The 27,663-nt window shown below is 40.5% G+C and overlaps 1 protein-coding gene across 1 annotated transcript in view; it reads right to left on the bottom strand.

The window, feature by feature from the left end:
* Nucleotides 1-20,639: 20,639 nt before the first annotated feature.
* The window catches only part of LOC100248224 (uncharacterized), a 90,471-nt gene continuing 83,447 nt past the window's right edge, over nt 20,640-27,663 (bottom strand). The window contains exons 14-15 of the mRNA XM_010662961.3: nt 21,464-21,589; nt 20,640-20,951 (exon numbers count right to left, since the gene is read on the bottom strand). Of these exons, the coding sequence (XP_010661263.1) occupies nt 20,919-20,951; nt 21,464-21,589 (159 nt within the window). The 3' untranslated portion in view covers nt 20,640-20,918. The remainder of the gene's footprint in view (nt 20,952-21,463; nt 21,590-27,663) is intronic.

Raw genomic sequence — 27,663 nt, 5'->3', positions numbered from 1 at the left:
CATGATTTTGATATCGGATCTTATACTGGGGCATATTTCCTTATTTTCTTTTAGTACCCTTGAGATTGAGACAGTGGCCAGCATGGTTTTAGATTGAGATTAGTTTGGAGCTTTCGGCAATTGATTATATTAGGACCTCCCTACATGGATTTGTCGAGATAGAGATGGATCATATTAGCTTTCACTAGAGGAGCATGGTTGGATCCTTTAGCCAGATGTTCATGGGATAGATTTGTTTTCATCATTGTCACCTTGCAAATTGGATTACCCAAATGAGCAGTATTTTGTGCACTTTGAGATTTACCTTTTGAGATCCGTCGACAGGGCAGCTTTTCAGACATAGAGAGTTCTTTCAGCTTAGACTTTTCAGAGGTTTGTCATGATGCGTCAGTTTCTGACCTATTGATTTCAACGGATGATTGATTTACTGGTTGTTTTAGCAGTATGAGCACCCTGGATACTGGGGCATATTTCCCTTCTTGAGCTCAGTAGTCCGACCCTTGTCACTTTGAGTATGCGACTTCGAGCCCATTTACTTCCTATCCACTTTCGAGTTGGTCTTCTTTATCTGTTCCTTCTAGGCCCTGAGCCTCATAGCCTTGAGCTATCCACTTCTTTTAGACCCTAAGTCTTATGGCCTTGATTTATCCGTTTCTTCTAGGCCTCGAGCCTTATAGCCCTGAGTTATCCATTCCTTCTAGACCCTAAGTCTTATAGCCTTGAGCTCTCTTTCTTCCCTTAGGTCCTGAGCCTGGTAGCCCTGAGCTATCGTTTCCTATAGACCCGGAGTCTTTCCAGCCCTGAGCTGAGCCTTCATCATTTGGTCGCCCATGAGTAGTTTGACCAGGAGTTTGCGTATCACATTCTCCTTCTAACCGATCAGTCATAGAGCCCGGAGCTCATAGCCCTGAGCTATTCATTGCATTATGACCCAGAGTCATTTATGTCATCCATAGACTTGAGCTATTCATCGTAACTCTGAGTTGCTTATTGCATCATGACCTAGAGTCATTCATTCCACCCATAACCTTGAGTTATTCATCATAACCCTGAGTTACTCATCGCATCATGACCCAGAGTCATTCATAGCATCTCGAGCCCTGAGGTTATGACCTAGAGTCATTTGCATCCTTCACATCCTTGAGATGTTTTGTTTCATCATTTTAGCCACTTGTGAGTGGCCTCGACTCGGTACCCTGAGTCGGAAAGCATCCTGATCGGCTATCTATTTAGAGCCTTGAGTTCTCGACCCAGAGTAATTTCTTTCCATTTAGAGCCTCGAGCTCATGACCCGGAGTCATTCACTCCATCTTGACCCAGAGTCATTCTTAGCATTTATAGCCTTAAGCTCATGACCCAGAGTCATTTATCCTATTTACGACCCAGAGTCGTTTATCCTATTTCCAACCCAGAGTCGTTTGTCCTTTTTTTTTACCCAGAGTCGTTCATCTTGTCCATGACCTAGAGTTATTCACCTCATCCATGACTTTGAATCATCCTTTTCATCTCATTCCATCTTTGTGCTACTCGTCACATACCTTTCTCTCTTTACTGCCATTCCCCCACGTAGAGTTATCCCTTCCTTGTCGTTGCAGCCCCATGTTCCGACCTTACTCTCGCCATGTGCTAAGACAAAATCTCTGGTCCTTCTTTAGTTCTTCAGTATAGTTCACTTCGTTCCACTCATTATTCGTATTTTTACTCATATTCCTTATGCTCGTGATCTATACTGAAGAGGGGCATATTTGTAGACCCTCAATTTTGTCCTCCTAGCACATGTCCTATTAGATACTTGTTCGATACTTTACAGTAGTTCCTTGGTGGCCCATAGCTACTCACGTTACTCACCTTTTTTTTTAGCCACCTTGGAGACTCTGGTTAAGGGACCGCCTAGCCCCTTATTGTGACCCTTAGCAGTTTTGATTTAGGCTTAAACTTTTCTTTTTTTTAGGATAGTTCTTAGGCATGTTTAGGTCACTTAGGCAATATCCCAATCACTTTAAGACATCTAGTTCATTAGGCACCCACTTAAGCACACTTGGTCCACTTCGTTCGCCCTAGCGCACTAGGACACACCATAGGTCACCTTTAGATGTTCCTGCATGGTTTGCACGGTTGCATGACTCGTATTTTTGGTGGTTACAGGGCTTATATGGCTTGCATGTGGTTGATTTTTATTTTTTGTTTTAATTATTTTTTGTTTTTTAATTTTAGGTGCATGATTTAAATTTCTTTTGATTTTCAATTTCATGATATTTATTGATTTTAATCTTTATTTTATTTTTACTTTATTTTTCTTTCTATTTTTATCTTTATTTTATTTCTTGCATGAGGAAACGGTTGCCATCTATTTGGAGGGAAGGTCACCAAAATTTTAGGAAAAGGAAGAGGTTGCTGCCCATAGAAGAATATATGGAAACTTCCATACAAAAAGGATTTTTTTTAGAGATGCAATCTCCATGGACGGACAGATACATGGAAAGAAAGGCGAGATTTTATGATTTTCTAATTGGAGGCACGAATAGCAAAGGGATTCGATACCGAGATCTGGCACTAAAAGGAAGGCATGCATTGCATAAAAAGGAAAGAGAAAAAGGGGATTTAGGGGGCTCCAGCAGATTTGGGGGGTTCTTTGGGAAGGCTGATATATATACGTGAGAGAGGAAGAAAAAGAAAAAAGAGGATTCTTTGATTGTCAAGGACAGAAAAGCGCACGAGAGTGGAAGATGAGCAATTACAACCGACTTTGTCCAGGTATGCTTCTGGTTACTCTGGGTGTTCTGACCCATATTTGATTTCTCCATTTTGGTCATTTAGAAATATTCAATGTCTTGTCGTTTGGTGTGGACGGAAAGGGCCACAAGTTGTTCTGCTGGGATTGGTCGTTTACTACTCCACCTTGTTTCGATTTTGATTATTTTATATGTCATTGATGTCTTTGGAAATATAGAACTCCATGCTTGAATGTTATCACACTCGGTTTTTCGTTTAAATCCTATTCTGCATAGTTCCCTCCATTCTTAACTCATGGATTAATACTTGAAGTGGGGTTATTTATGCTTACTGATCAACATCTTCTGCTCTTTCCTTCTCCGAATTACTTCGTTTTTTTATTTTTTTATTTCATTTTATTTCTTCTCTATCTCTTTTCCTACATGTTGTCCGAATCTTTATCATTGCGTTTGAGGTATTTTGAGGAATGACGGAAGTATTAACAAGAGAAAGAAGTTGGAAAGGAGTGATTGCAGGCAAAGAATTATGTCCGGCCGATGTTCAACCTTCTCCGGATATCTCACATCCAGAATTCTGTCCGGCCGACATTTCATCTTCTCCGGATGTCTCGCATCCGGAATTCTGTCCGGCCGACGTTCAACCTTCTCCGGATATCTCACATCTGGAATTATGTCCGGCCGACGTTCCACCTTCTCCGGATACCTCACATCCAGAATTCTGTCCCGCCGACGTTCCATCTTCTCCGAATGTCTAGCATCCAGAATTCTGTCCGGCCGACGTTCAACCTTCTCCAGATATCTCACATCCGGAATTCTATCCGGCCGACGTTCCACCTTTTCCGAATATTTCACATCCGGAATTCTGTCCGGCCAACGTTCCACCTTCTCCGGATATTTCACATCCGGAATTCTGTCCGGCCGACGTTCCACCTTCTCCGGATATTTCACATCCGGCGCTGACGCCGGATGGGAGAGGAGGGCGATTCAACTTCCCCGGTCAGACATGTCCAGATCCTCTGATAGCTCTTACCCAGAGAGCATCCACAGCCGACAATTCAGATTCCCCGGACAGCTTGGCCTCCTTGCCACTCATCATACTCCTTCTAATGTTTCTTTTTCTTCTTTTTGTGATCTTATACGTCTTAAATCTAGATTTCAAAACCATTTTCTGTCAAAATAACTCTAGTTTTCTTTAAGCTTCTTTAGGAGTTTCTAGGCTTAAAATCCAGATTTCAACAAAACTTTTGCTGTCATTTTCCTTCCGGCATGCGTTTTCACTATTTTATTTGATTTTCGGATATTTTCATGGTTTTCTCGATTTTCAACAAGCATGAACAAAATTCATGATTCCAAATAATGGAATTTATAGAATCAACTCATGCAAAATTAATTAGGGCTTTGGATGGGGGCCCGACATTCATGATATTTCCTCAAATATTTTTTTGTTTGATATTCGATTGATTGTGCTTCATTTTGTGGTATATATGACATTATTTTGGATATGTTATTTGGCTAATTTTGTTTCCCATAAAGGAGTACTAGCTTGCTACCCAAGTATGCTCTTTCTCACTTATTTTCGAGAATTATGTGGGCACGTATGCTATTGGTGATTAGATCCATACATGATATGATTCTTAGGTGTTCAGATACATGCTTGATTTGCTTAGATAAAACAAATGTTGTATCACAATTTCAAACTAATCTTTGATGTCCTTTTGATAGCGCTTAAGAAGTGGTTCAGGTACGCATCCTAACTCTCCTTTATCGTGATTTGATCTTGTTTGGCATGCTATTTTTGAAATCACCTTGCTTACTTAGGTATCCATGATCAACCATTTAATTGCCACGTTTCTCCCAATTTAGTCAATAAAGACCTCTTTAGGGCTTAGAGGGGTGTTATCTCCTAGAGGTACCTTCCCAATAAGTAACCTGATCCCCGGACCTAGACTTGGGTTTTTCAAAGACATGCTTTTTCCAAAAATTATGGAGTCACATTTTAGGGTTTTTCTTTCTTGTTTTGTTTTCCCTTTAAAATAAAAATAAAATAAGTGGCGGCTTCGACTTTTCCAAAAATTATTTTTCACAAATAAAAAGTGAGTCTCGCCGATCAAGTGGGGACACACGTGAAAAATGCGGGTCCACAGTTGGGTTTATAAGGGAAGTTGAGTATTCGGACTGGTTGGCAAATGTGGTGGTCATTCCAAAAAAGAGTGGGAAATGGTGAGTTTGCATTGATTACACCAACGTGAATGACACATGTCTAAAGGATAGTTTTTCCTTACCTCAGATAGATTAGATAGTTGATGCCACTTCCGGACATGGGATGCTTTCCTTCATAGACGTTTTCTCTAGATACCACAAATCCCTATGTTCCAGTCAAATAAGGAAAAGACAGCTTTCGTCACACCACATAGGTTGTACTACTACAAATTCATGTCGTTCGAGCTCAAGAATGCTTGCGCTACTTATCAAAAATTGATGACAAAGATCTTTAAGCCCTTGATCGACCAAACTATGGAAGTCTACATTGACGAAATTGTTGTGAAAAGTGGAACCCGAGATGAACATGCTCAGTACCTGGAAGAAACGTTCCACCTGATGCGGGCATACAACATGATGTTAAACCCAGCTAAGTGCGTTTTTGGTGTCAATGCAGGAAAGTTTCTAGGGTTTATGGTAACCCAAAGAGGAATCAAAGTTAATTCGGTTCAGATGAGAGTCATCCTTGAAACACCTACCTCGGGTAGCAAAAAAAAATTGTTCTCGTGGGTTGTCTAGCCGCTTTAGGGTGTTTTATAGCCCGTTTCATAGACGAGTTGAGGCATTTCTTCCTCACACTCATGGAGGCAAGCATGTTTGGTTGGACAGATAAATGTAAGCAAGCGTTTGAGGAAGTCAGGTGCTATCTCACTGAGCCACCCATTTTGAGCAGCCCCTAGTATGGCAAATAGCTTTACATGTATCTGGTCTTATCTAACTGTGCGATCAGTGTTGTTCTGTTTTGACACATACGAGACAAAGAACAAAGGCTCAACTACTACGTGAGCAAAGCAATGGTAGACGTAGAAACCCGGTACTCTAGAATGGAACAGGCGATCATAGCCTTGAAAAACGCCGCCCAAAAACTCCGTCAGTACTTCCAGGCTCACCTAGTGACTATACTCACAAATCAACCACTCTGAAGCACCCTGCACAAACCTAATCTATCTGGACGAATGTTGAAATGGGTCATCGATTTGAGTGAATACAGAATCAAATACCAGCCAAGATTAGCATTGAAATGACAAGTCATGGCTGACTTTATAACTGAACTCCTTAAAAAACCAACACATCCAGTTGAGTCTCCCGGGGAGAAATGGTGGACACTTTATGTGGACAAAGCGTCTAAAGCTTTCGGTTCTAGAGTAGGTCTGATCCAACAGTCACCAACCAGAGAACTATTAGAGTAGGCTATCCAACTCAGCTTTTCTACCTCTAATAATGAAGCAGAGTATGAAGCTATCCTGGCTGGGTTAAACCTTGCCCTTACTTTGGCTACAACAAAGTTGGAAATACGTAGTGACTCTCATCTAATCGTCAGGCAAATTCAAAAAGATTATGAAGCAAATGATGAACGCATGGCTCGTTATCTCACTATGGTAGAAGACCACTTGAAAATGCTAAACAAATGGACGGTTAAACGGATACCCCGGATGGAAAATTTGAAGGCTGATGCACTGGTTGAAATAATCGTCACTCTTCCTATAAGAGAGGCAGTAATGTTGCTCGTCTACCTCCAAGCCACATCCTAAATCACAATAGAGACAGAATGTAGTGCCATTGAGGCAGACCCTAGATGGATGCACGGCATTATGAAATACCTCAAGACGGGAGAACTACCGAAAAACTAGAAGCATGCGCACAAAGTCCGCATACAGGCCACCCGCTTCACTCTAATCAAATGACCATCTTTATAGATGGTCATTTGGAGGGTCATACCTAATATGCTTGAGCAATCCGGAAGCTAAATATGTCCTGGTTGAACTCCATGAAGGCGAGAGCGACAATCACCTAGGCGAACGGACTCTAGCCCATCGCGCCCACACGCAAGGGTATTATTGGCTCACCATGAAGCAAGATGCTAAAAATTATGTTAAGAGGTGTGATCGGTGTCAGAGGTACGCTCTCATCCCCCGTGTACCTTTTGAAGCTCTCAATCCGGTCACAAGCCCTTGGTCATTTGCACAATGGGAGATGGACATAGTCAGCCCCTTACCCATTGTAGTAGTACAAAAGAAATTTCTGTTTGTAGCAACCAACTATTTTAGAAAATGGGTAGAGGCAGAAGCCCACGTTAGCATCAAGGACAAAGATGTCTCCAAGTTCGTTTGGAAAAACATCATGTGCCGATTCGAAGTCCCACAAGCGATTGTGGCAAACAATGGACCATAATTTGACAACATTGTCTTCCGAACATTCTGCTCAGAGTTAAACATTAAGAACCTATATTCAACACCCTACTATCCTCAAAGCAACGGGAAAGCGGAGGCAACAAACAAGACCCTACTAACTGCACTAAAGAAAATGGTGGAAAGAGCCAAAGGGAAATGGGTGTTGAATATCTTGGGTAATGCCATGTTTCTTCATATAGCATCGATAGCCATAGAAGAACATGTCATCCACATGTTTCTAGTCCTCAGCCTCCAACTCTTCCTTCTGAATGGCGAACCCCACTCGGAGCTCCTATAGCTCCTGTCTCAATTGCTCAGCCTTCTCCTCGGCCTTCTTCTTGCTAGCCTCCATCACCCCTCTCTCCTCGTCTAGCCGGCGACTCTCAACTTCGGCTACCTCATTCCCCTTTTCTACATTTCTCAGCAGCCCGACCCCTTCATCAGCAAGTTTCTGGGCAACAACAGCCTCACCCTCTACCACCTCCAGCCTAGTGCGAAGTTCCTCATTGCCACCCATATCGTGGGCAATGTATGCCCTCATAGTCTTGGTAGCCTCTAGTTGGCAAAAGAGTTGAGCACACTACCGTATCAGATTCCGGATCCCAATTATCACTTGAGGGGGCAGTAGGAAAATTGTTAAGAAATCAAAGACTAAGGCAGAATGAATATAAAAGGAAAGGGCTTACCACTTCCGTCGTCTCAAAAGTCGTGTAATCCTGCATGGGTAGGATGTAGGAGATGGTGGTGTCCGGAGTGCCGAATGGGAGTCGGACCATGAAAGATTGACTAGGGTTGCTCTCCATCTCAACCGGGACCCATTAGGTGGCCGAAAATAATAACCCCCATATTTTGCATGAGAGTCTCCCTCTCGGTGAAGGAAGGGGTCTGCCTCATCAACTCAGCTATCTCTTCTCGATTGAGGATGTGAGATGACTTTGGACGGGAATGGAAGAAAGCCACGCACTCAATCGACTCGTCACTAAGGTGGTCCAGACCAAGGGAGGGCCTCCTTGGCTCATGGTGAGCAGTACCTTCAACTGAAGGAAGCCTCTCATTCGGCCCAGAAATGATGCCTACAGCAGTAGTTGAGGGCACTAGCACTGGTGTAAGGGCCGAGACAAGTTCCAAGCAGATAGGCTCCAGACAAGTCCTCTTAAAGGGAGTAGGGTTTACCATGATGGATTCAGACAGGCACTTGTACTGCCTCTCCTTGAAACCGACTCTCAAGTTTGTAGCCATGTCTTCCTCTTCTTTCTCTTTACAGGCGATAGGAGGCATTTCAACCCCTGTTTTCGGCTCCGTGTTGGCGACTGAAGAAGATGAAAATGAAGAAAAAGATGAAGTTGATGGGGAAGATGGAGATGCGAATGAAGGAGTCCTTGTCCTCTGAACGGGCTGAACAATAGGTCTCTTCTTCTTCTTAGCAAGAGGCCGGACGATGGAGTTGGAGGTCGAACGATTTGTACTCGGAGTAGCGTCCATTTCTAACATTTTTTCTCTCTTTTCTCTAGACGGACCTGGAGTGCCTCTAAATCCGCCAAGCGAGCGACCTCATAAAAGGGCAGGTCCTTCAGCACATAGTGCTCATCGGGCACCAAGGACCGAGAAGCCAATCGAGGGAATATGGGGAGAATGAACGATTTTGGCTCTTTGACCAAAGCCTGTAGGTTCTTCTCCAATAGAAGAACCTAGTGGTCCTGTTTGGATGCTGCTATCTCAAACAGCTTATTGAGCTGGGCGAAATAAGCTTTTTCAACCCACTCCACAAGACGACCCCTCTTGTCCTTGCCTACACCACACAAACAGAAGGATCAACGATAGGTTCATAGCCAAGAAGAAACAATTGCAAAGGACAGACAAAGGTTATAAGGACATATCCTACTCAAAATCTCTAACAAACGTCGTGGATAGAAGGCTTTGTCCGACCCCTCATACGGACCACTCCAAGGGCCAGAAACAAGGACATGCCCATTTGTCCCGCCCTTGTTCTAATCCAAGAGCCTAATCACTAGCTGGAGGGAAAGGATATGAGCGAATAGACTAAACCTTTCCTTCCGACTCATCTTCACCGTGTAAACAAACAAAAATTCCAACAAGGAAAGGTCCAGCTAGTAGAGCATGTCCAAGACGCTGCATCCTATCAGCACTCGAACAATATTTGGATGAAGAAAGGCTGGAGGGATCTTGGTGAAGTGGAGAAATTGCTTGAAGAGATAGGGCAAAGGGAAAAGGAGTCCCGCATTAAATTGCTCCTTGCTGAAATTATGGCTTTGTGGAACTATTTTTTAGAGGTCAAAGGCTCGTTGTCTATCAAGAGAATGGAAATGTTGTCCGGGACACGGAAGCAAGCCCAAAACTCCTGTTTGGATAGGAGATCAACTGGGTGCTCCGACCGAAGGTGCCCGGCTCCCGCGCCCTTTCAGCCACCTTTCTGGGCCCTACCATCTCCACTGGTGGAAGCAACATCGTCCCCACCCCTTGTCGACATGTTGAGTAGCTTTGGGCCGCGTGGAAACCTACGCGGAACAATGTAGATTGTTAGAAACAGTCACCCAACCCATCTGCCATTAGGCGGTGCCCCAGCTACACAAGAAGGAACCTAAATGGAGCGCCTAACAAAACTTGCAGAGCAAGCCTTAGCCCCAAGAAAGGTCTTCCCTATCATGCTACCACGACGATTGTATGACGAAATGCCTGAATCGACCATTTAGTGTACCAATAACGAAGAAATAGAAAGGAGAATCTGAAAAACCCTAGGTCTGAGGGATACTACAATCATCTTCTCCAAAGAAAAAAAACACAAAAAAACCCCTAGAATCTAGACGCTAGAACGTCCATTTTCTGGCTACAATCAACAACCGCTGGCATGATCCAAAAAATGAATGGCAAACAGGAAAAATGATGGATGACGAGGGACTTACCGAAGTCAAAGATGAATGCTCTCTAGTGAGAGGAAGTTCGCCGAAAGCCTGCTTGAGAATGGCGGCCAAAAATAATGGAAAGTGAGCGACGATCGGCGTAGAGACAACGAAAATGTAAAAACTGAGAAGAGAAAGCTCCAAGAGTGGGAAAAACTAAAAACCAAAAAAGTACTCTAAGGGATGTGGGGGCCCCCTATTTATAAGGACCCAAAACCCTAGGAATCCTAAAAGATAGGCTGCCTAGAAACACATCCCAAAGCGGCGTACTGTCTAACAGGTGTCCTCGATGAATGTGACCCTCATTGCTATTTCAAGTGACACGTGTCTTAAAGTGCCCAAGTGACTTGAAGAGACATACAACCCATTCCATCTCTACCCGACACGTACTTGTCCAGACATTGGTAGACGAGTTAAGGGGGCATTGTGGGGAGGGCTCCCCTCCACGTATCCATTTTCCAACCCAGACACATTGATCGTCTAGCACAAGTATGCAACCCATGCGGATCATTCCGTCCGGACCAAGACCAGTTCTATCTGGCACTAGGCGTGAGAAGGTTCCTTTCCCTTACAAGGCTAGATGACAATGGGAGTCCGGACTCCCCAAACAGGAAGAACTATCCAGTCAAGTCTTAAAGACCTACTGGTGTGCGTGATCATTCATGTCTAACATGTGAATGGCCGATGGGACTACATTTAGCCCACAAGTCCATGGCAATTAACTGTTGCACATAATCCTAGACGTTAACAAGCTGAGAGGGCAGGCATCCACATAGTCCAAGATCATGGCACGTCAGTTGATGGCACCTGCCAACCGCCCACAACTGTGATGATTGCCCAGTCGCCTGTAGGACAATCATTATTATAGAAAAAGATCAAAGTGCCTAGTTAGCACTACAGTGGAGGTCTCATCAACCCTATATAAACCCTCCAAAAAGCACAAACAAGGTACGCACACACATGCACACTCACTCTCTTCCACTAAGCAGCTTGAGTTATTCTCCTATACGACTCAGACTCCATGCCACTCAGGAGGTACCACTTCCTCCCTTTATTTTTTTAATCGCTCTTGAAACATTGAGGACAATGTTCAGCTTGGTTGGGGGGAGAGTTGAGGAAGGAAGTTTTGTTATTAATACTAAGTTATTTTGGTAATTTAGTTGCTTTTTGCTTAATTTTTAAAATTTTTAAAGTTTTTTTGAATACTCTCCATGGTTATTAAGGAAAAAATTTCAAAATGAAATGGGAGAAATTAAATTTTTATCTTTTTACTTGAAACTTAGAGTTTGTATTATGTTTATTAAAGTTGATGAATTATTGAACTCCTATTTATTTCAACCTTATTTCTTCCACTTTAAGCTTATCACACACCGTGCATACTAGGTTCCGTTTATAAGATGAAAAACTATTTTCCCCCTTGACTTAGGAAAATTTAGACTTGGTACCTTTGACCTCATTTTAATAGTGTTGAGACACCTTATAAAAGGTCAATGAGCCTTTGGAAAAAGAAAGAAAAAGAAAAATGTTTTACTTGCCTTGAAACCCGAGCAAGGTCTGAGGGGTATATGATGAAAATCTTTAAAACCTGGTGCCCTAAGCCTTCAATGGTTGGGAGTCACCGACCTCAATGCTCGTTACATGGGTGAATAGGTGGAGTTTAACATATTGTAGGTGCTTGGGTATTAAAAATTCATTCTCAAAAGTCCGGGGTGAAATCCGAGGAGTTAGTGGTTGAAAAATCCTTAAAGCTTGATGCCCTAAACCTTGATTGGTTGGGAGTCATCGATGGACCCCCGTTACAAGGACAATTTAGAAAAGAATGCCTTTAAGCTTTGCACTCCTACAAGAAAAAATTGTGAAAGAAAAGAGGTGTGTTCTTAGCCTATTAGAGGTTGATTAGTTTGCTAAGCTTTGAAAAGAACTAGGTTGAGGGGAGAGATTAGTTTGACATACTATATCCGGAAACTAATAAATAACACATAGATTTTTGTGGAAGAGTAAGGGTTGGACCTTTAGGAGTGGAAATTATTTTGAAGCTTAAATTTGCATAATGTCTACTCTTTATGAATTGTGACTAGGCAAATTATTTGATAGCTCCTATTGAAGTTTGAGTTTTATTTCTTTCATGTTCCATGTGAGAGTTTGATCCAATCATGCCACTTGATTATTTTTTGGAGTGATCAGCATGATTTTGTAAAATATTATATTATCTATTTTTCTTTCTTTTTCTCTCCTTCATTGCTCAGGGACTAGCAATGTGTTTGTTGGGGGGAGTGATTACTACCCAAAAAGTGCCATTTTGCGCCTTTAATTCATTATGTTTTAAGCACTTTTGTGTAGTAGTTCTCCATCTTTATCCTAATTGGCATGTTAAGGACCTAGCAATGGCTTCTAATAATATTTGTGGCTAGTTTTAGTGTTTTTGCAGCTTTTTGGATCATTAAGACAAGCCAAGCAAAGGAGAGAAGCAAAGAGAAGCAAAGAGAAAATGAAGAAAACAGAGGACAGCAGCTGCAGTCTTCTTTCGCACTTTTGGAGCACTTCCCGAAGTCCATTTTCTATATGCTATATACCATTTCAAAGCTCAGGAAGTCAAGAATCCAACGCTTCAAATCGTGTACGATTTGGAGCTGAAATGAGGAAGATATGGCCTTTGGAAGACAACTGATCCAGGCTTGTGCGAAATTCGCACAACACCTTCCAAATTCGCACAGCCCATGCATGGTGCGAATTTTCCTCTGTTCCGCCGACTCCACTTTAGATCTTTTCTTTTAGATATTTTTGTATAAATTTCCATTCTTATCCTTGTAATCCACCAATCATAAGATTTCTTAGCTAGGAAGGTTGGAAAAACTTCTCTATATATATTCCCGTGCATCCATTGTAAAATATACAGAGACGGATGGAGATATAAATATATAAATATATAGACTATACAGAGCCTTGCTCTGTTTTTCTCTCTTCTCCTGTTCTTCCCCATTTCTATTTTCTTAGTAGCCAAACAGACTCTGAGGGCTTTTCCTCAGAGGATGATCGGCTAAAACTTTTAGTTTCTCAAAGTATGGATGTTATGTGATGACTTGGATGCAATCCCATGGAAATTTATCGCACCTGGAAGGTAAGGTAGTCGTTTTTCATTAAAGGTTCATTAATGCAAAGTTTGGTTTTTATTTCCTTTGGACAACTTCCAACGGCCAATACTTGATAAGCTTTTGGATTTCTATCCATTAGTTATCTCCTACGAGCTATTGGAAGGTGAGGTTTTCAATTCCAAGTTTTGCATTAATCCGTTAGAACCAATTTCAATGGCCATTGAAAGGTGAGTTTATCACCTGGAATGACTTTGAGTTGCCAATATTTGGTAAGCTTTTGGCTTTAGACCATTAGTTATCTCTTACGAGCCATTCAAAGGAAGTCTAAGGTGAATAACCATTGATGAAATTCACTACCATCTGTTTTGCCATTTTAAAGGATTAAAACTTGATTTGCTAAATCCATACCGGTTCGGGAAGCAAGCATCACCATAGTTTCAAACCCAACGCGAGGAGCCTATTCTGAGATTTCCAATTTGCATAAGAGCCAGAGCATAGCTATCCTATCTTTGAGAAACTTGTTTTTACACCCTTTCATTTTAGTCTTTAATGTTAGCTTAGATTAGTTTAAATCTTTCTAAAACATTTACATCTTCTTTTAAAGCCAACATCCATAAGAAAATCACCTATTTTCCTAATTTGAATATCACTAGTGTTTGCGAAAACCCATCCCAGTGAACGATCCTAGAACCACTATGCTATAGTAGCTTGGCTACTTTAGTAATAGTATTTAAGGTATAAATTTTGTTGATACGCCTTTAAAGCTAAGCTACCATGAGTCAAATCAACAGTCACAATGGAAAATGTTATTCTCAATTCTGGGATAGCTTCACAAGGTAGCCCCACTCCCTTGGGTAGTGGGACAAGATGTTGCAACTTTCCACTTCCTCGGGCATAATAAACCGACTGCCCCATCTTCATGAACTCAGCTCATTGGCATAAGACCTTTCTTTCACAACTTACCAGAGCTTCTGGAGCTCGACAACCTCTTTGCTCCTGAATGGGCCATTTTAAATGCACAAACACAGGCAGTCAAATTGTTTGGGTCATCAGAAACATGGTTTCATGTTGGGGGTACTACTTGTGAAATCTGAACTGCGATTATGGATACTTGTTCCCCTAGAGACTCCTTGATCTCCCTCGAAATTCCCATATATCAACCATTTCAGCAATGGTATTATCTATTGCACTTCCAAAATACATCATCCCTAAGTATGATTCTAGTTGGGATATTGCTGGTGGGATCACTCCTTCATAGGTACGTCTGCAATAACTTTAGTCATGGTTGTTGCTTTCTGAATCATGCAATATCACGATGAAGTATGTGTTTCTTTTTGTCTTTGAAACACAACTCTCATAAAAGTTTGTATGCTTGGATTGGATGAAATAGTTTAAAATCCTCAAATAATGTCGACAAGTTTTAACAACAAAGCAAATGAAAGGAGTATTTGTTACAACAACCTCATTTGTTATTTATAGTGTAACAACCATTATGTTTTTGGTTCAACTATATCCATATATAATGAGAGATGCTCTTATTATAGGTAGAGTGTGCAATCAAGGACTTGGAGGAGGGTCGAAAAGCTGCTACAGTTTTTGTCACTTCCCCCACATATCATGGTATATACAGCAATTTAAGTGAGATTCTTGGCTCTGTCATTCTCATAAAATTCCTATGATTGTTGATGAGGCTCATGGATCCCATTTGGGTTTTCATCCCCAGCTTCCTGCTTCAGCCCTCCAGCAAGGGGCTAATCTTGTTGTACAGTCAACTCACAAAGTTCTATGCTCTCTTACATAATCATCAATGTTACATATGTCAGGAAGTCTTGTAGATAGGGAAAGACTTTGCAGATGTCTTCAAACACTTCAAAGTACTAGCCCAAGTTATCTGCTCTTAGCACCATTAGATGTTGTCAGAGCTCAGTTAAGTGAAAACCCTTAAATGATTTTCAGTAAAGCCCTGGAATTAGTGGTTGAAGTGACAAATCTGATAAAAGAAATTCCAAGTATTTCAGTCTTGGAATGTCAGAGGTTCTCTAGCTTCCCTGCCATTGATCCCCTATGGCTTACTATTAGTGTACGGTAGCTTAGTCTATCTGGTTATGAAGCAGATGAAATCCAATACAGGGATTATGGAGTTGTTTCTAAACTGGTGAACACCCGATCCATTACATTTGCAATTAACCTTGGAACTTGTAGAGAGCATGCTCAGAGGCTTGTGTCAGGAATAAAGGATCTATTAGCTGCTTCCTTACCAATTCAAGGAGTGGAAGAGATGGTAGAGAATAGCAATCGTCCGCCTTTTGTTGATAGCAAGATGTGCTTAAGTCCCAAAGAGGCTTTCTTTGCAAGAAAAAAAAAGAGTGAGCGTCAGAGATAGCCTTGGAGAGATTTGTGAGGAGCTTATTTTCCCATACCCACCAAGGATTCTAGTAATGATCCCAGGTGAGATTGTTACACAGAGAGCCTTGGATTATCTACTGCATGTTAAAATGAAGGGTGATGTTATTAGTGGAGCTTCAGATTCTTTACTATCTTCCATGATCGTCTGCTGATGAAGTTTAAGAATTTCTCAATAATGTATTACTTCTCTGTTTGAAAAATATTACACTTTTACAAGAGATTGTATAAGAAAATAAATACACGTTAATAAGAGCTATTCTAAGTAAGTTTCCTAGAATTAAGGCTATCGGTTACAAGGAAAATAAAGGTTGTTACATCCTTGAATGAAGGCTAAAAATCTGCAGTCATTTTTGTTGTTTGATTTAAGGGATTTTCTTGATTTGAGGATGCTTCCATTATACGCCCCCGTAAGATGGAGCTGCCATCGACTAAGCCAATCTTGTCCCTTAAAATTATTGTCATTTGGCGTGAGAGGCCTTTCGTCAGAAGATCAGCCAGCTGGTCCTGGGTGTTAACATGATGAACATTTAGAATGCCACTTTGAACCATATCTCAGACAAAATGAAGGTCAATCTAAATGTGTTTCATTCGAGAGTGTTGGACTGGATTAAAACTGAGGTGAGTTGCACCCAAATTATCATAGAGCATCTTGGGTTGTCTAGATAAAGGCAGACCTAGTTCCTTGAATAATGAGAGAAGTCATGGTGTCTTAGAGGCTGCATTGGCAAGGGCGCTATATTATGCTTCAGTGGATGAACGTGCCACTGCCCTTTGCTTCTTTGAACTCCAGGAGATAGGATTGACACCAAGAAATGAGATACATGCGGAGGTGGAGGTCCAATCATCATAGTTGCCCGCCCAATCAGCATCAGAATATGTAATGAGTTTAAAGTTGGATTTTTTTTTTTAATGTGAAGTCCATGAAATATAGTGTGCTTTAAATAGCGACGAAGTTGTTTTGCAGCTGTCCAATGTGTCACCGTAGGCTTATGCATAAACTGAGAAAGTTTATTTACAGAGAATGAGATCTTCGGTCTAGTGAGGGACAGGTATTGAAGAGCACCAATGACATTTCAAAACTCTGTACTGTTGGTAGATGAATTACCATCAACCAATTTGAGGGACGTGGTGGTGGACAATGGGGTTGAGACATCTTTAGCACCAATCATATTGGTTTTGGACGATAGGTCTCGAATATATTTATGTAGAGACAAAAAAAAACCCAGATTTTGTAGAAATAACTTCCATTCCCAAGAAAAAGTTGAGTTGTCCCATGTCCTTTAAGGAAAACCGATTACCAAGTTGTGCAACAATCTCAGACACAAAGCACAAATTATTGCCAATGATAACCAAATCATCCACATATACTAATAAATAGCATATGACAGAGTTTTGACAATAGATCAAAAGAGATGAGTTAGCTTTGGAATTTTGAAAACCAAGACCCATAATTGCCAGTTTAAGAGCTGAATACCAAGCTCTTGAGGCCTGTTTAAGGCCATAGATAGCCTTATGTAACTTGCACACATGATTTGGCTTGTTGACATCTTTGAATCCTAGTGGTTATGTCATATACATAGTCTCAATCAAGTCACCATGCAAAAAAGCGTTGTTAACATCTAACTGTCTTAATGACCACCCCTGCATTATAGCCACTATCAAGACAGTCCTAATGGTTGCAGGTTTTACAACTGGGTTGAAGGTTTCTTTGTAATCTAACCCTTCTCATTGATTAAATCCTTTAGCGACAAACCTCGCTTTGAAGCGGTCAATTAAACCATCTGAGTTTCGTTTCACACGGAATACCCATTTGCACCCAATAGAATTACAATTTTTGGGCGGGGAAACAAGATCCCAAGTGCCATGACGCATGAGAGCAGTAAGCTCATCTGACATAGCATGTCTCCAGTGAGGTTCACAAAGTACTTGGCCCACACATATTGGTTCAATGGTTGGTAGGAATGGGTGTTTGGTCACGAAGTTGAACTATTTGGGCTTATGAAAGTTATTCATTAACCGATGGTCATGGTGTGGATGCGGTGAGAAGAAGGCAGTGGAGGGTCACTGTGATGGTCATCATGGACAGCCATGGGTTTTGAGAGTGGATTGGTGTGTGAATTTGAGTTAGAGTGCAAGTGTTCATGTGATTGAGAGGAATTAGGGCATGAATTTAGGGATTGCATATCTCGAAAAGGAGCAGAAGAGGAGTTGAGGAAGTTACCTGGAGATGAGGCGAAAATGGCGTTACCTCTTGTTGGCATTGGCGGTGGTTGTAGCAAAAGTGTGAGCGGCATAGGTGTCGCATGCGAAATGGACATGGCTGGTACCTGTGTTTCGACTGAATAGAGGAGAGGATGGGTTTGACTTTTGTCAAACAAAACGTGCCTAGATAAATATAGTTTATAGGCTTGTGGATCAAGACATTTATACGCATTCTAGGTTGGGGAATAGCCCACAAACAAACATGGTGTTGCCTTGGGCTGCAACTTATGTGTGTTATAGGGCTTGGTGAGAGGAAAACATAGACACCCAAATTTTTTAAGTTTAAGATAGTTGGGGGGCTGATGAAAAAAATCTTCAAAAGGGGATTTGTTATGTAGGAAAGGGGTTGGTTGTCTGTTGATGAGGTAAGTAGCCATTGAAAAGGTATGAGGCCAATATGAGAGAGGTAAAGAAGCATCATGCAAAAGGGTAAGACCGGTTTCTACCAAATGATGATGACGACGCTCAGATACACCATTTTGTTGTGGTGTGTGAGGAGTTGTGGTGTAATGACTTATGCCATGCATAGAAAAATATTTTTTTAAGGCAACAAATTCACCACCATTATCCGAGTAGATATTTTTAATATTTTTTTAAGGCAACAAATTCACCACCATTATCCGAGTAGATATTTTTTATTAAAGAGTTATTTGAGAATAAACAAAATAAATAAAGAGATAAAGCTTTTAACATTAAAAGTTTTTTAAAATAAATAAATAAATAGATTGCATTTTAAACATTAAATTTGGAATTTTGGAATTTTTGGAAAACTTTAGGAAATTTTTGGGAATGGTAGTTTGGGAAAATTATTCGAAAAATGGAATTTCGGAAAGTTGAATTTTTTTTAAAAATGAAATCTTGTAAAAAGTAAATTTGAGAAAAGAATTCGAAAGATTAAATTTCGAAAATTGGAATGTTAGAAAATTATTTTGATAATCAAAATGAGAAGAAATAATAAAAGAAAGTGGTGATCCTAAATTACACGTCTCCAGTACAGTGGCAAACAACCCACTTTCTATCACCTAGCTCCATGCACTGCTATCAAATGCAAACCCTATGCATTAGTCTCCACTAGTGACCACCAAACATCTAAAACTTCCATCAATACCCATTTTAATTTCTTCGAGAATTAGCTACACGTTTCCAAATTCAACAATTGCAATTAATTAAATTCAAAAGAGAAATCAAATGTAGCCTCATTAAGTTCAACTTAGGACTGAATCATAAGAAACCAACTCCATCTTTATTGGCAAGGTTGACTCTAACTACTAAGTAGCCAAAATGCAATCCTAGTGTACGTCCAACCCAAAAGGTTAATCTTAGGAAGCGAAAGCCACTAATCAAAAAGCTCCTCGGAGAACCTAGGGTTCGGCTTGAGAGCAAAAGGCGACACCTCTGCCAGCTGCAACAATTCGACGCCCAAAGACACCACATCGCCAACTATCTCCATATTCATCGTAGTCAAACTGAATCTCTCATCCACATAACAAAATCAGAATAATCCTAGATCACAAAAAGGACAACAAACAAGCGTCGATCACCCAAAGCAACCTAGATGAACCACAACGCTATTGCTCAACGCATTGAATCAAGAACATCAAAAATCAGAAATTTGAGGCGAAAATGTTCAAATTTGAAGTTGACGAAGTGAAAGAAACCCCAGATCTTCATGGAAGCAGGGAATGGTTTATCGCTTGTTGGAATAGAGAATCAGAAGAAAAAAAAAAGGAAGAGAAAGTGAAAAGAAAATAAGAGAAAGATGGATGAGATTTAATCAAGAATTCGTTGAAAAAAAAATTTGCAAAAATTTGAGAGAGATGTACATCTGAATCAGATTGAAGCCAAAAGACATAGGAAAACAAAAGAGTTTGGAATTTACAATCATTCCCAAATCGGCAAGGAGTCATAGAATCTCTTGTAATCATACCCAAACAACAAATAATGCTGCGAGAATCGGCTAAAAATGAGAGTAGAACAGTGTAAAAGAAATGAAGGATATGGAGATTACAGAAACCTCACCTGAAGAGCCTCCTCCCAATCCGTGTTACCTTTGCTTCAAGTGAGATGTGTCTCCTTCCAAAAATCAGAAAGGAGTTTCCCCTTTTTCCTCCCAAACTCTCTTGCTCTATTCCCTCCCCCCTCCCCAATCGCCTTGCCTTCTTCCTAGCTTATCTTTTTGCCTTTTGATCAGTTGTTTCCCGTCCCATCTAGTTGCCAAAACGGCTCACCCAATCCTCTCTGGCCGCCTAAACGGGTCATCCTCAGTCCTTTCTAGCCACCCAAACAGCTCATCCTTGGGATGGTAAGAAAAAAGGGAACCATGCTCCCGATGGGGTCTACACTAACATGTTACTTTTTTTCATTTAGAAAAAGTTAAATATTTTAGCTTTATCTTTTCAATAGTAACCTTCGAGCATCTCAGCAATTGTTGAGAATGAACTCCTCGGGCATTGAGGTGATCATGGATAAGGGATTGAAAGATTTATTACATTATCACATCTTATAAAAAGGCTACTAAATAATCACAATTGAGACAAAATATTAAACATGTCCCAAATGCTACTTACCATGATTAGGCACCTATCTTCCCATATGTACCCAAATACTTGGCATGCCTTCAAGAGTCCTTGTAACAGTATCCGACAATGGATGCTAGACCATTAATGCCCTAATTGTTTCAAGGACTTTATGATCAGAAGTTAGTACAAGTTTGGCATGCATTTCACAATTTTAATTATGTTTCAACACTTACTAGTCAAATTTTAGAGAAATTAAAAATCTCACATGGAAGAACACGAATGTCGAGTTCAAAAACATTTGATAAGCCTTCCATAGATTAGGAAAAACCCTATCACAAAAACTTGTAATCAATAAAACAACTCATTTTTTCCTCTAGGGTTGATAGTAAGCTCCATCAAAATTCAGAGATGGACAAAATGTTTTTCCCCAACCTGCCATACATATGAAAGAAGATGCACAGATACAACTGTGCTTTCAAGATCACATGAATATCCTGCATGGAAGTATCTATCTGCCATGTTGAATATATATGTATACATGCATATATATGGCCTTTGTTCAATCTTCTTCCTCGGATGCCTCATTCAGCCACTGCACCAAAATTCACACACCATTTAGTTTGCAAATATGACCTTGCTTGCAACATGAAGATGGATCTTCTGGAGTACAGAAGAGGCTATCTAATTGGAAAAGAATCATAGCTATAACACATGGATGTTAAAAAAAAAAACAAAAACAAAAACGAAAACAAAACAAAATGAAATTGAAATCATAATAGTAAACTTCCATGTTTCATTTCGTTAAGACATTTAGAAATTCCATGCGGAAAATTTAATTGATTTTTAAAGAAATCAAAATAGTGATTTTTTTAACAATTCAGTTAAAACTCCAACCAAATCAAACCTAGATCTGCCAGTTCCTACCTTTGTTCCATTCCATCCCCTCTTTTTCTCTCCAATTTATATATACCACTTACATGCCCACACCAAGACACATGTTTTATGGGTGGGTGTGTACTCATCATAAAAGATTTACTTGACTTGAAGATGACATACATGACTAATTATAATGAATAAATCATGAATAAAGGGAAAAATGCTTACTTGGATGAATTTTTCTGATTGCTTAACAAAAACTCTATCTGATTCTTCTGCACCCTCCTTCTCAGATGCCCATTTGAGAATAGCATCTTCTTGCAAGATGTCTTTTTCATACAAAATATGCAAAATCTGTAAAGCAAAATAATGATAGTGAATCAGAAAAATAAAACAAGCAACATTCAATCACATTGCTTTGAGGAAGGAGATCACATATGACAAGAAAAGTTGATCACCAAAGTTGAAAAAAATTCAGCATCATATCTGTCAATACTATTCTTAGATAACTTTAAAGCACAAAAAAGAAGGGTGTTGTAGACCCTCCATTTTTTCTCTTAGCACGTGCCTTTAGATGGTCTTTCAGTATTTCACAGTGGTTCCCTAGCAGCCCATTGTTACTCATGCAACCTACCTAGTTTGATCCAACTTGGAGACTTTGGTTAAGGAGTTTATCTAGCCCCTTGTTGTGACCTTGGCCGCCCTACAAGTTTAGATTAGGCTTTTCTTAGGTGCATTTTAGTCAAATTCCACTTAGTTCACCCTAAGTCACTTATACACTTTTAGACTCATTCTTTTCTTGCATGATTCGCATAGTCACATGACTTGCATAGCCCGCATGGCCTTCACAGTTTGTATAATTTGCATGTACTTAATATTTATTTATTTGTTTATTTATTTACACATTTGCTTATCTTTTTTTTTTTTAGAAAAACTGCATGGGATTGACCATTTTATTTTATTTTATTCTTTTTATATATTGCAAGATCTCTAACTCTTTTACTTGGTATTATTTTTTATTTTTGTTTTTATTGTCTTATAAGAGAATTGGGGTTGCTAATCAACTCTCACAAAGGCACGTGCACTCAAAGAAGGCAAGCAAAATATTTTTGGAGGGAAAAGGGGATCAATGTGGCTACATACATATGGAAAAAGGAGATTCTACATCAGGCAGAGAGTAAACTTTCCAAAAGGAGAAGGACACAAAAAGGAAGAAAGGAAGGAGGATTTTCTTTCAACATATTGGGTTTCTGGAGGCTGATATATATACATGAAAAAGGGAGGATCTAAAAAAAAAAAAACAACAGAGGGAAAAAAAATAAACAACAGAGAAAAAAAGGAAGCGATCACCAATCCTTTTGGGAGGCTTGAGAGAGAACATGACAGACTAGAAGAAGCAATACTCCTCAAGAAGAGATCCTTCTTGGTACGGTCGCTGTTTAAACCACTTTGAAGCCGGTATTCAAATATTGGTAAGTTTTGAACCTTCAGTTGTTTTCCTATCTGGGTTTCTCTTCTGTTAATTTGGTACTGTGGGCCTTGGAGACTTTGATTGAATATTGCAGTGGTGGCAAGAAATTGAATTCAGCATGTTTAGAGCACTTCAAAAATACTTGATCTCAAATATCAGTGGGCTTTTGAACGTTCAGTTCTTTTACTATCTGGGTAGCTCTCCATCAATTTGATCAAAATTGACTATATTGGTGAACCCTCGTGAAGTCGTAATTTCATGTTTCTGGTGTTCTCTTGACTTAGTTTGGCCCTACGCAACTTAGCAGATCTAGAGATGCTTGCACTGTATTTTAGTTTTCAAAGATGGAATTTAGTAGCATTATCTTCTTGAGAATGGCTGCAGTTGTGTTCAGTCTTTGCTGTTAGCGCAATTGCCAAGAACCCTTGCCTCTGACTTGGGAATATGGTCAAAAATTTGCGGTACTGATCATGTCGCCTATTTGAATTCCTATGGCTATGAATTGTTTTACATAAATGGGGATGTAGATAAAGATGTGTTCTGCAAGACCCTGAAAGATCTCCCATCACAAAAGCAATGGAAGAGTTCATGTGGAGCTATTCTAGTTGGCCTCCAGTTTGCATACACTGCCATTAGCACCGTCTCATAGCCTTTCGCTTTGATTGAGAAGATGTCCTTCACCAAAACAGTTGTTCACGGTAGATTTAATAAAATTTCAGCACTGAAAATGGAGCAATGGAAAGGCAAAGATGCTAACCAAAGGATGACAAACAAGCTACAAATTCAAGAAACATGGTGCCAGGATACAGACGTGTAGAAATGTTTCAGCTCCTCTCCCATTTCCTGTCAACCAAGTCATACCTCTGGGAGCATCAGCAGCTTTCTAAGAGGATGGAATCATAATTTTCACCTTGTTCTACAACTGATACATGAATTTATTGGAATGCCAGTACGTAAGAGAGATAATCGATTGAAAAAGCTGCCTCCAGCACCATGATCTTCAAAGTGTTTTTGTTCAATACCATTCAGCCCTATTGCACACAGAACTCGGGAATGATGGCAAAGACGTTTTGGAAGGCCAGATTTCTATAATCCTGTTCTGGTGAACTGCTCACATGGACATGGGATGGTTCGGTCAGTCTACTGCTTTTTATGGCTAATAAGGCCTCTGATCACCTATGTTTCCTACAGCTGGAAGATGCACTGCCAAATAGTTCCAGAATGCTGAATATTTTAGTTGGGGGAATTTAATTGCTTCAACAGCATTTACCCTATGATGAAGGCTTAGTTTCTGATGAAAGAATGGAGTTCCTGGGAGCTCCACAAACAACTTGAGGTTCAGCGCAATTCGTGGCTGGAGATTGAAGAACAGGCAAAGTAACTTCAAATGATGTTTGGGAAACAGAGCAATATGGAAGACCAGAAGTTGAAGGCCACTTCATCGATCCCAGATGAACCGTATTTTCCAATATCAAATGTGGTGCAACCTTCCCCTGTCAATCATAAATCAAAAGTCTCAGTGCAGCTTCATGTCTTATCAGCATTTGATGTGGAAGAAAGTTCTCAGAATGTGGAATAGAAGCAAAAGGCACCTAAAACCAACAGTCACATCCCCAGATTGCACTCCTAAAAAAAAATAAGTCAAGATACCTCCGTGTTTTGGTCATTGGAACCAGTTCCATTTCAACCTCGCCAAGTTCAGAGGCAGTAGCAATTTCAGCAGTTGAGAGATACCAAGCAAAATGATTCTATAAATCAACCGTCAGCTCTAGGAAACAGCAGGATATTGAACTAGACTTGTTCTGTTTTCAGTGCCATAACAACAGCATCCAGTTTTGCATCTGGATCTTTGCACATCCCCATCAAACAGCAGCGAGTTGAAATTGATCCTAAAACAAGCTATTGCCAGAATGTTCTCTTGGAACTTTTGTATTGAACAAGCTCCTACTTTTCGAATGCAAATAAAAATTCAGAAAAGCTGGTGGAATTTCCAGTTTCCTGAGAATGGTAGTTGCAACTTCAGAAAGGAAACTAACAGCTTATTCCCCCACCAGATCAGCATTGAAGACAATCTCTCTGGGAGGCCAATTCCTTGTGTGTGTAGATGGATCTATTGTTGTGGGTGTCCTGTAGCTTGGTGCAACCAAATTCAGACTCCGCTTTGCTGTCACGCCAATCTTATTGAGTCCTGATGTTGATCGATGGCACAGTCCTACTGGCTACCAGAAGGGTTTAATCCCTTTCCCTCAAACTCCATTTTGTGTCCTCTTCCTATGTCCAGTGACATAAACATGCCTATCACTGTTCTTGGATGTGTCCTTGTCCGTCACAATGGAGGTCGTTATCTTTTTAAAAGCCAGGATAAAGGAGCTGCAGTTGAGGCATGACCTGATGCTGAAAATTTGTTAATTGAAGCTTGGAACAGAGAACTGTTGTCTAGTGTTCGTGATTCCTACATTGAAATGGTGTTGGAAATTGAAAAATTAAGACGAGAACCTTCAAGTCCTACTATTGAGCCAACTGTAGGTTGTTAATCTGGCCCTGAAGGCTTTTGGGGACCGAATTTATTCCTTCTGGCCAAGATCTATTAGGAACTCTTCAGTTAATGAACCTTCTGATGACAACGACTTAAGCACTTCAGCTCTAAGCGCTACCAATGTGAATGCCTCTCTAGTTGAAGCAGTTTTGGGTTGTCTATTGAACTGTGATCCAGGTCTATCTTGTGAGCTGGTGAAGAATTGTACTGCACCCTGCACAAACTATCCTAGCAACTATGTCAGACGTTCTTTTGGGGAAGCCTTCTGCCACACTTTATCTTGAATATGAGTAATGTTTCTAGGTTTATATGGAACTTTCATGCTGGCAGAACATCTATTCCAAGGGAAAATGTTACTTCTGCTTGTCCAAAAGTTCTTCAAAATTTGGAAGAGACGAATCAACTCAAAGCAAAGCTCTCATTGGGCCACTTTACTTTCTCTTCTTCATCCAGGTAGAATTGCTTATTGACCCAATGGGTGTGCCTGGTTGGGTGACCCGCTCACTGCAGGAACCAGTGAGAAATTCGGAGATCCTGTACGTGAGTTATATGATAGACAGTTGGAGATAAATTTCAAAAAGGATCTTCCACCTACTACTCCCTGAACTGGAGGAACTGGATGTAGTGTTCCAATGGCATCAGATTTGGTTTTCCTAACTCTATAGGACTCAATGGCCCGTATAGAGTCACAGCTCCTGGAGTTATCCGCAAGCATAGTTTAATGGGTCAAAGCCAAGCTAATATATCCCCATGCTTTCAAGTGATCATGTTATCATTGGCCAGCACATTGTTGACAACAGTAAGATTTAATGTGAAGAAAATAATTCCTGCTGGATCTTTCTTTGAAGAAATGGATCCTCCCCCACTCCTTTTAAGGGAGCTTCTGTAAAAGGGAATTTAGCTGAGAAAATCAGAACGAAAAGGCACTGGGCAGCCAGGCATAAAATTGTGATTGGAATTGCAAGGAAACTTTGCTATCTTCACCATGACTGCTACCCCACAAATGCCCCACAGTGATTTGGAGTTGAGCGACATATTGTTTGACGAAAGCATGGAAGCTCATTGGTGTAATTTGGATTCGAATTTCTGGCAGAATTGAACAAAGTTTCACTCACATAAAAAATCCCCAGAACAGAAACGGGAGGGAGCATACAGAGCAAGCCAAGCATGGGATCGTTATATGACAGTAAAAAGCAGGGAGAACCTATGAAGATGATACCAAAAACGCAAGCTTAGTGCCCAAGCCTGCTGAGAATCTGATTAAGAAAATTGCAGTTTTGAAGCTGGAAGTGTCTACTTGGGATAATATCTCCTCTCATTGCAGTTGAGAAGCAGCAGATACTGTACGAGAATTCTGCAGGCTTGAAGTGGCAGATGGGGTCATCTTTGAACCTCTCAGGGGTGCACATGCGGATTCATTTTGGACCTTTTTCTAGTGTATCGAAACTAAAGCTAATGTAATTAGAGGCAGCAAGCTACAAAGGCCACTAAATGGGGTTGCAAAGGAGGTTCTGGGTGATTCCGGATAGCCCAAAATCGAGGCCACAAGATTCGGAGGAGGGGGATACAGAAGCAGACTCATTGAATATCTGATTGATATGAAGAATTAATATATATATTCTCAAGAAACCCCAGGTGAATTGTCAAAACAAATCTTAGACGATGTCGAAAAATTGGGAATAAAAAGACTTCAAATGTGAGGTTGAATCCATTAATAGGATTTGTCAGGTTACAGAAGCTACTGGACATTTTCCAAATCTTCATTTGGAACATCTCAATCAAGTTGGAGCAAAACTATGAACTGTTTCAATTAGAGATATAATGATCCTACACTCTGAAAGTGGCCACTCAAAGTTTATGCTCTACTATCAGACAACCCATCGTTTTGAGACCAATGGAGTGGCGTTTCCTAGCACATGTTTCTGTTCTAAACCTTTTGATTGATGCGTTCTACTACCAGATAAAGACCTTAAATCTCGAGATACCCTTTTCTGGGGACTGTATGTATTACTGGATGGTTTCTGGGATTTTTCCTCTCCTCAGATTCGCGGGTATACGCTCGAGATGCTCCATTAAAGGATAGGCAATCCTATGACAGCAACTTTCTGTCATTTCCACTGCCGTGTGGACTCTTAGATGATGACTCTATTATACTTGGCCCTCAAGGTGAATCAGGGATAATGAACTTGCATTTGCCTCCGTACTACAAGATTGTTCGTCTTCACAATGGGTTTTGCCAAGGACAATGACACAAATTGCATCCCAAAGGCGGGAACTGATGCTAGCTATGAGGATTTGCTCCGGAAGATTATTAGACACAATCAAAAACTTGAGTTCTCGGAAGAAGAGACCGTCAGGTTCATTTTTGTGAAGAATGTTTCTGTTATTGGGATTCAGCAGAGATAGAGATTAAGGTGCAGG

The sequence above is a fragment of the Vitis vinifera genome, chromosome 15 (assembly GCF_030704535.1).
Source record: "Vitis vinifera cultivar Pinot Noir 40024 chromosome 15, ASM3070453v1".
NCBI classification, from domain to species: domain Eukaryota; kingdom Viridiplantae; phylum Streptophyta; class Magnoliopsida; order Vitales; family Vitaceae; genus Vitis; species Vitis vinifera.
This window is presented reverse-complemented; position numbering and strand designations above follow the sequence as displayed.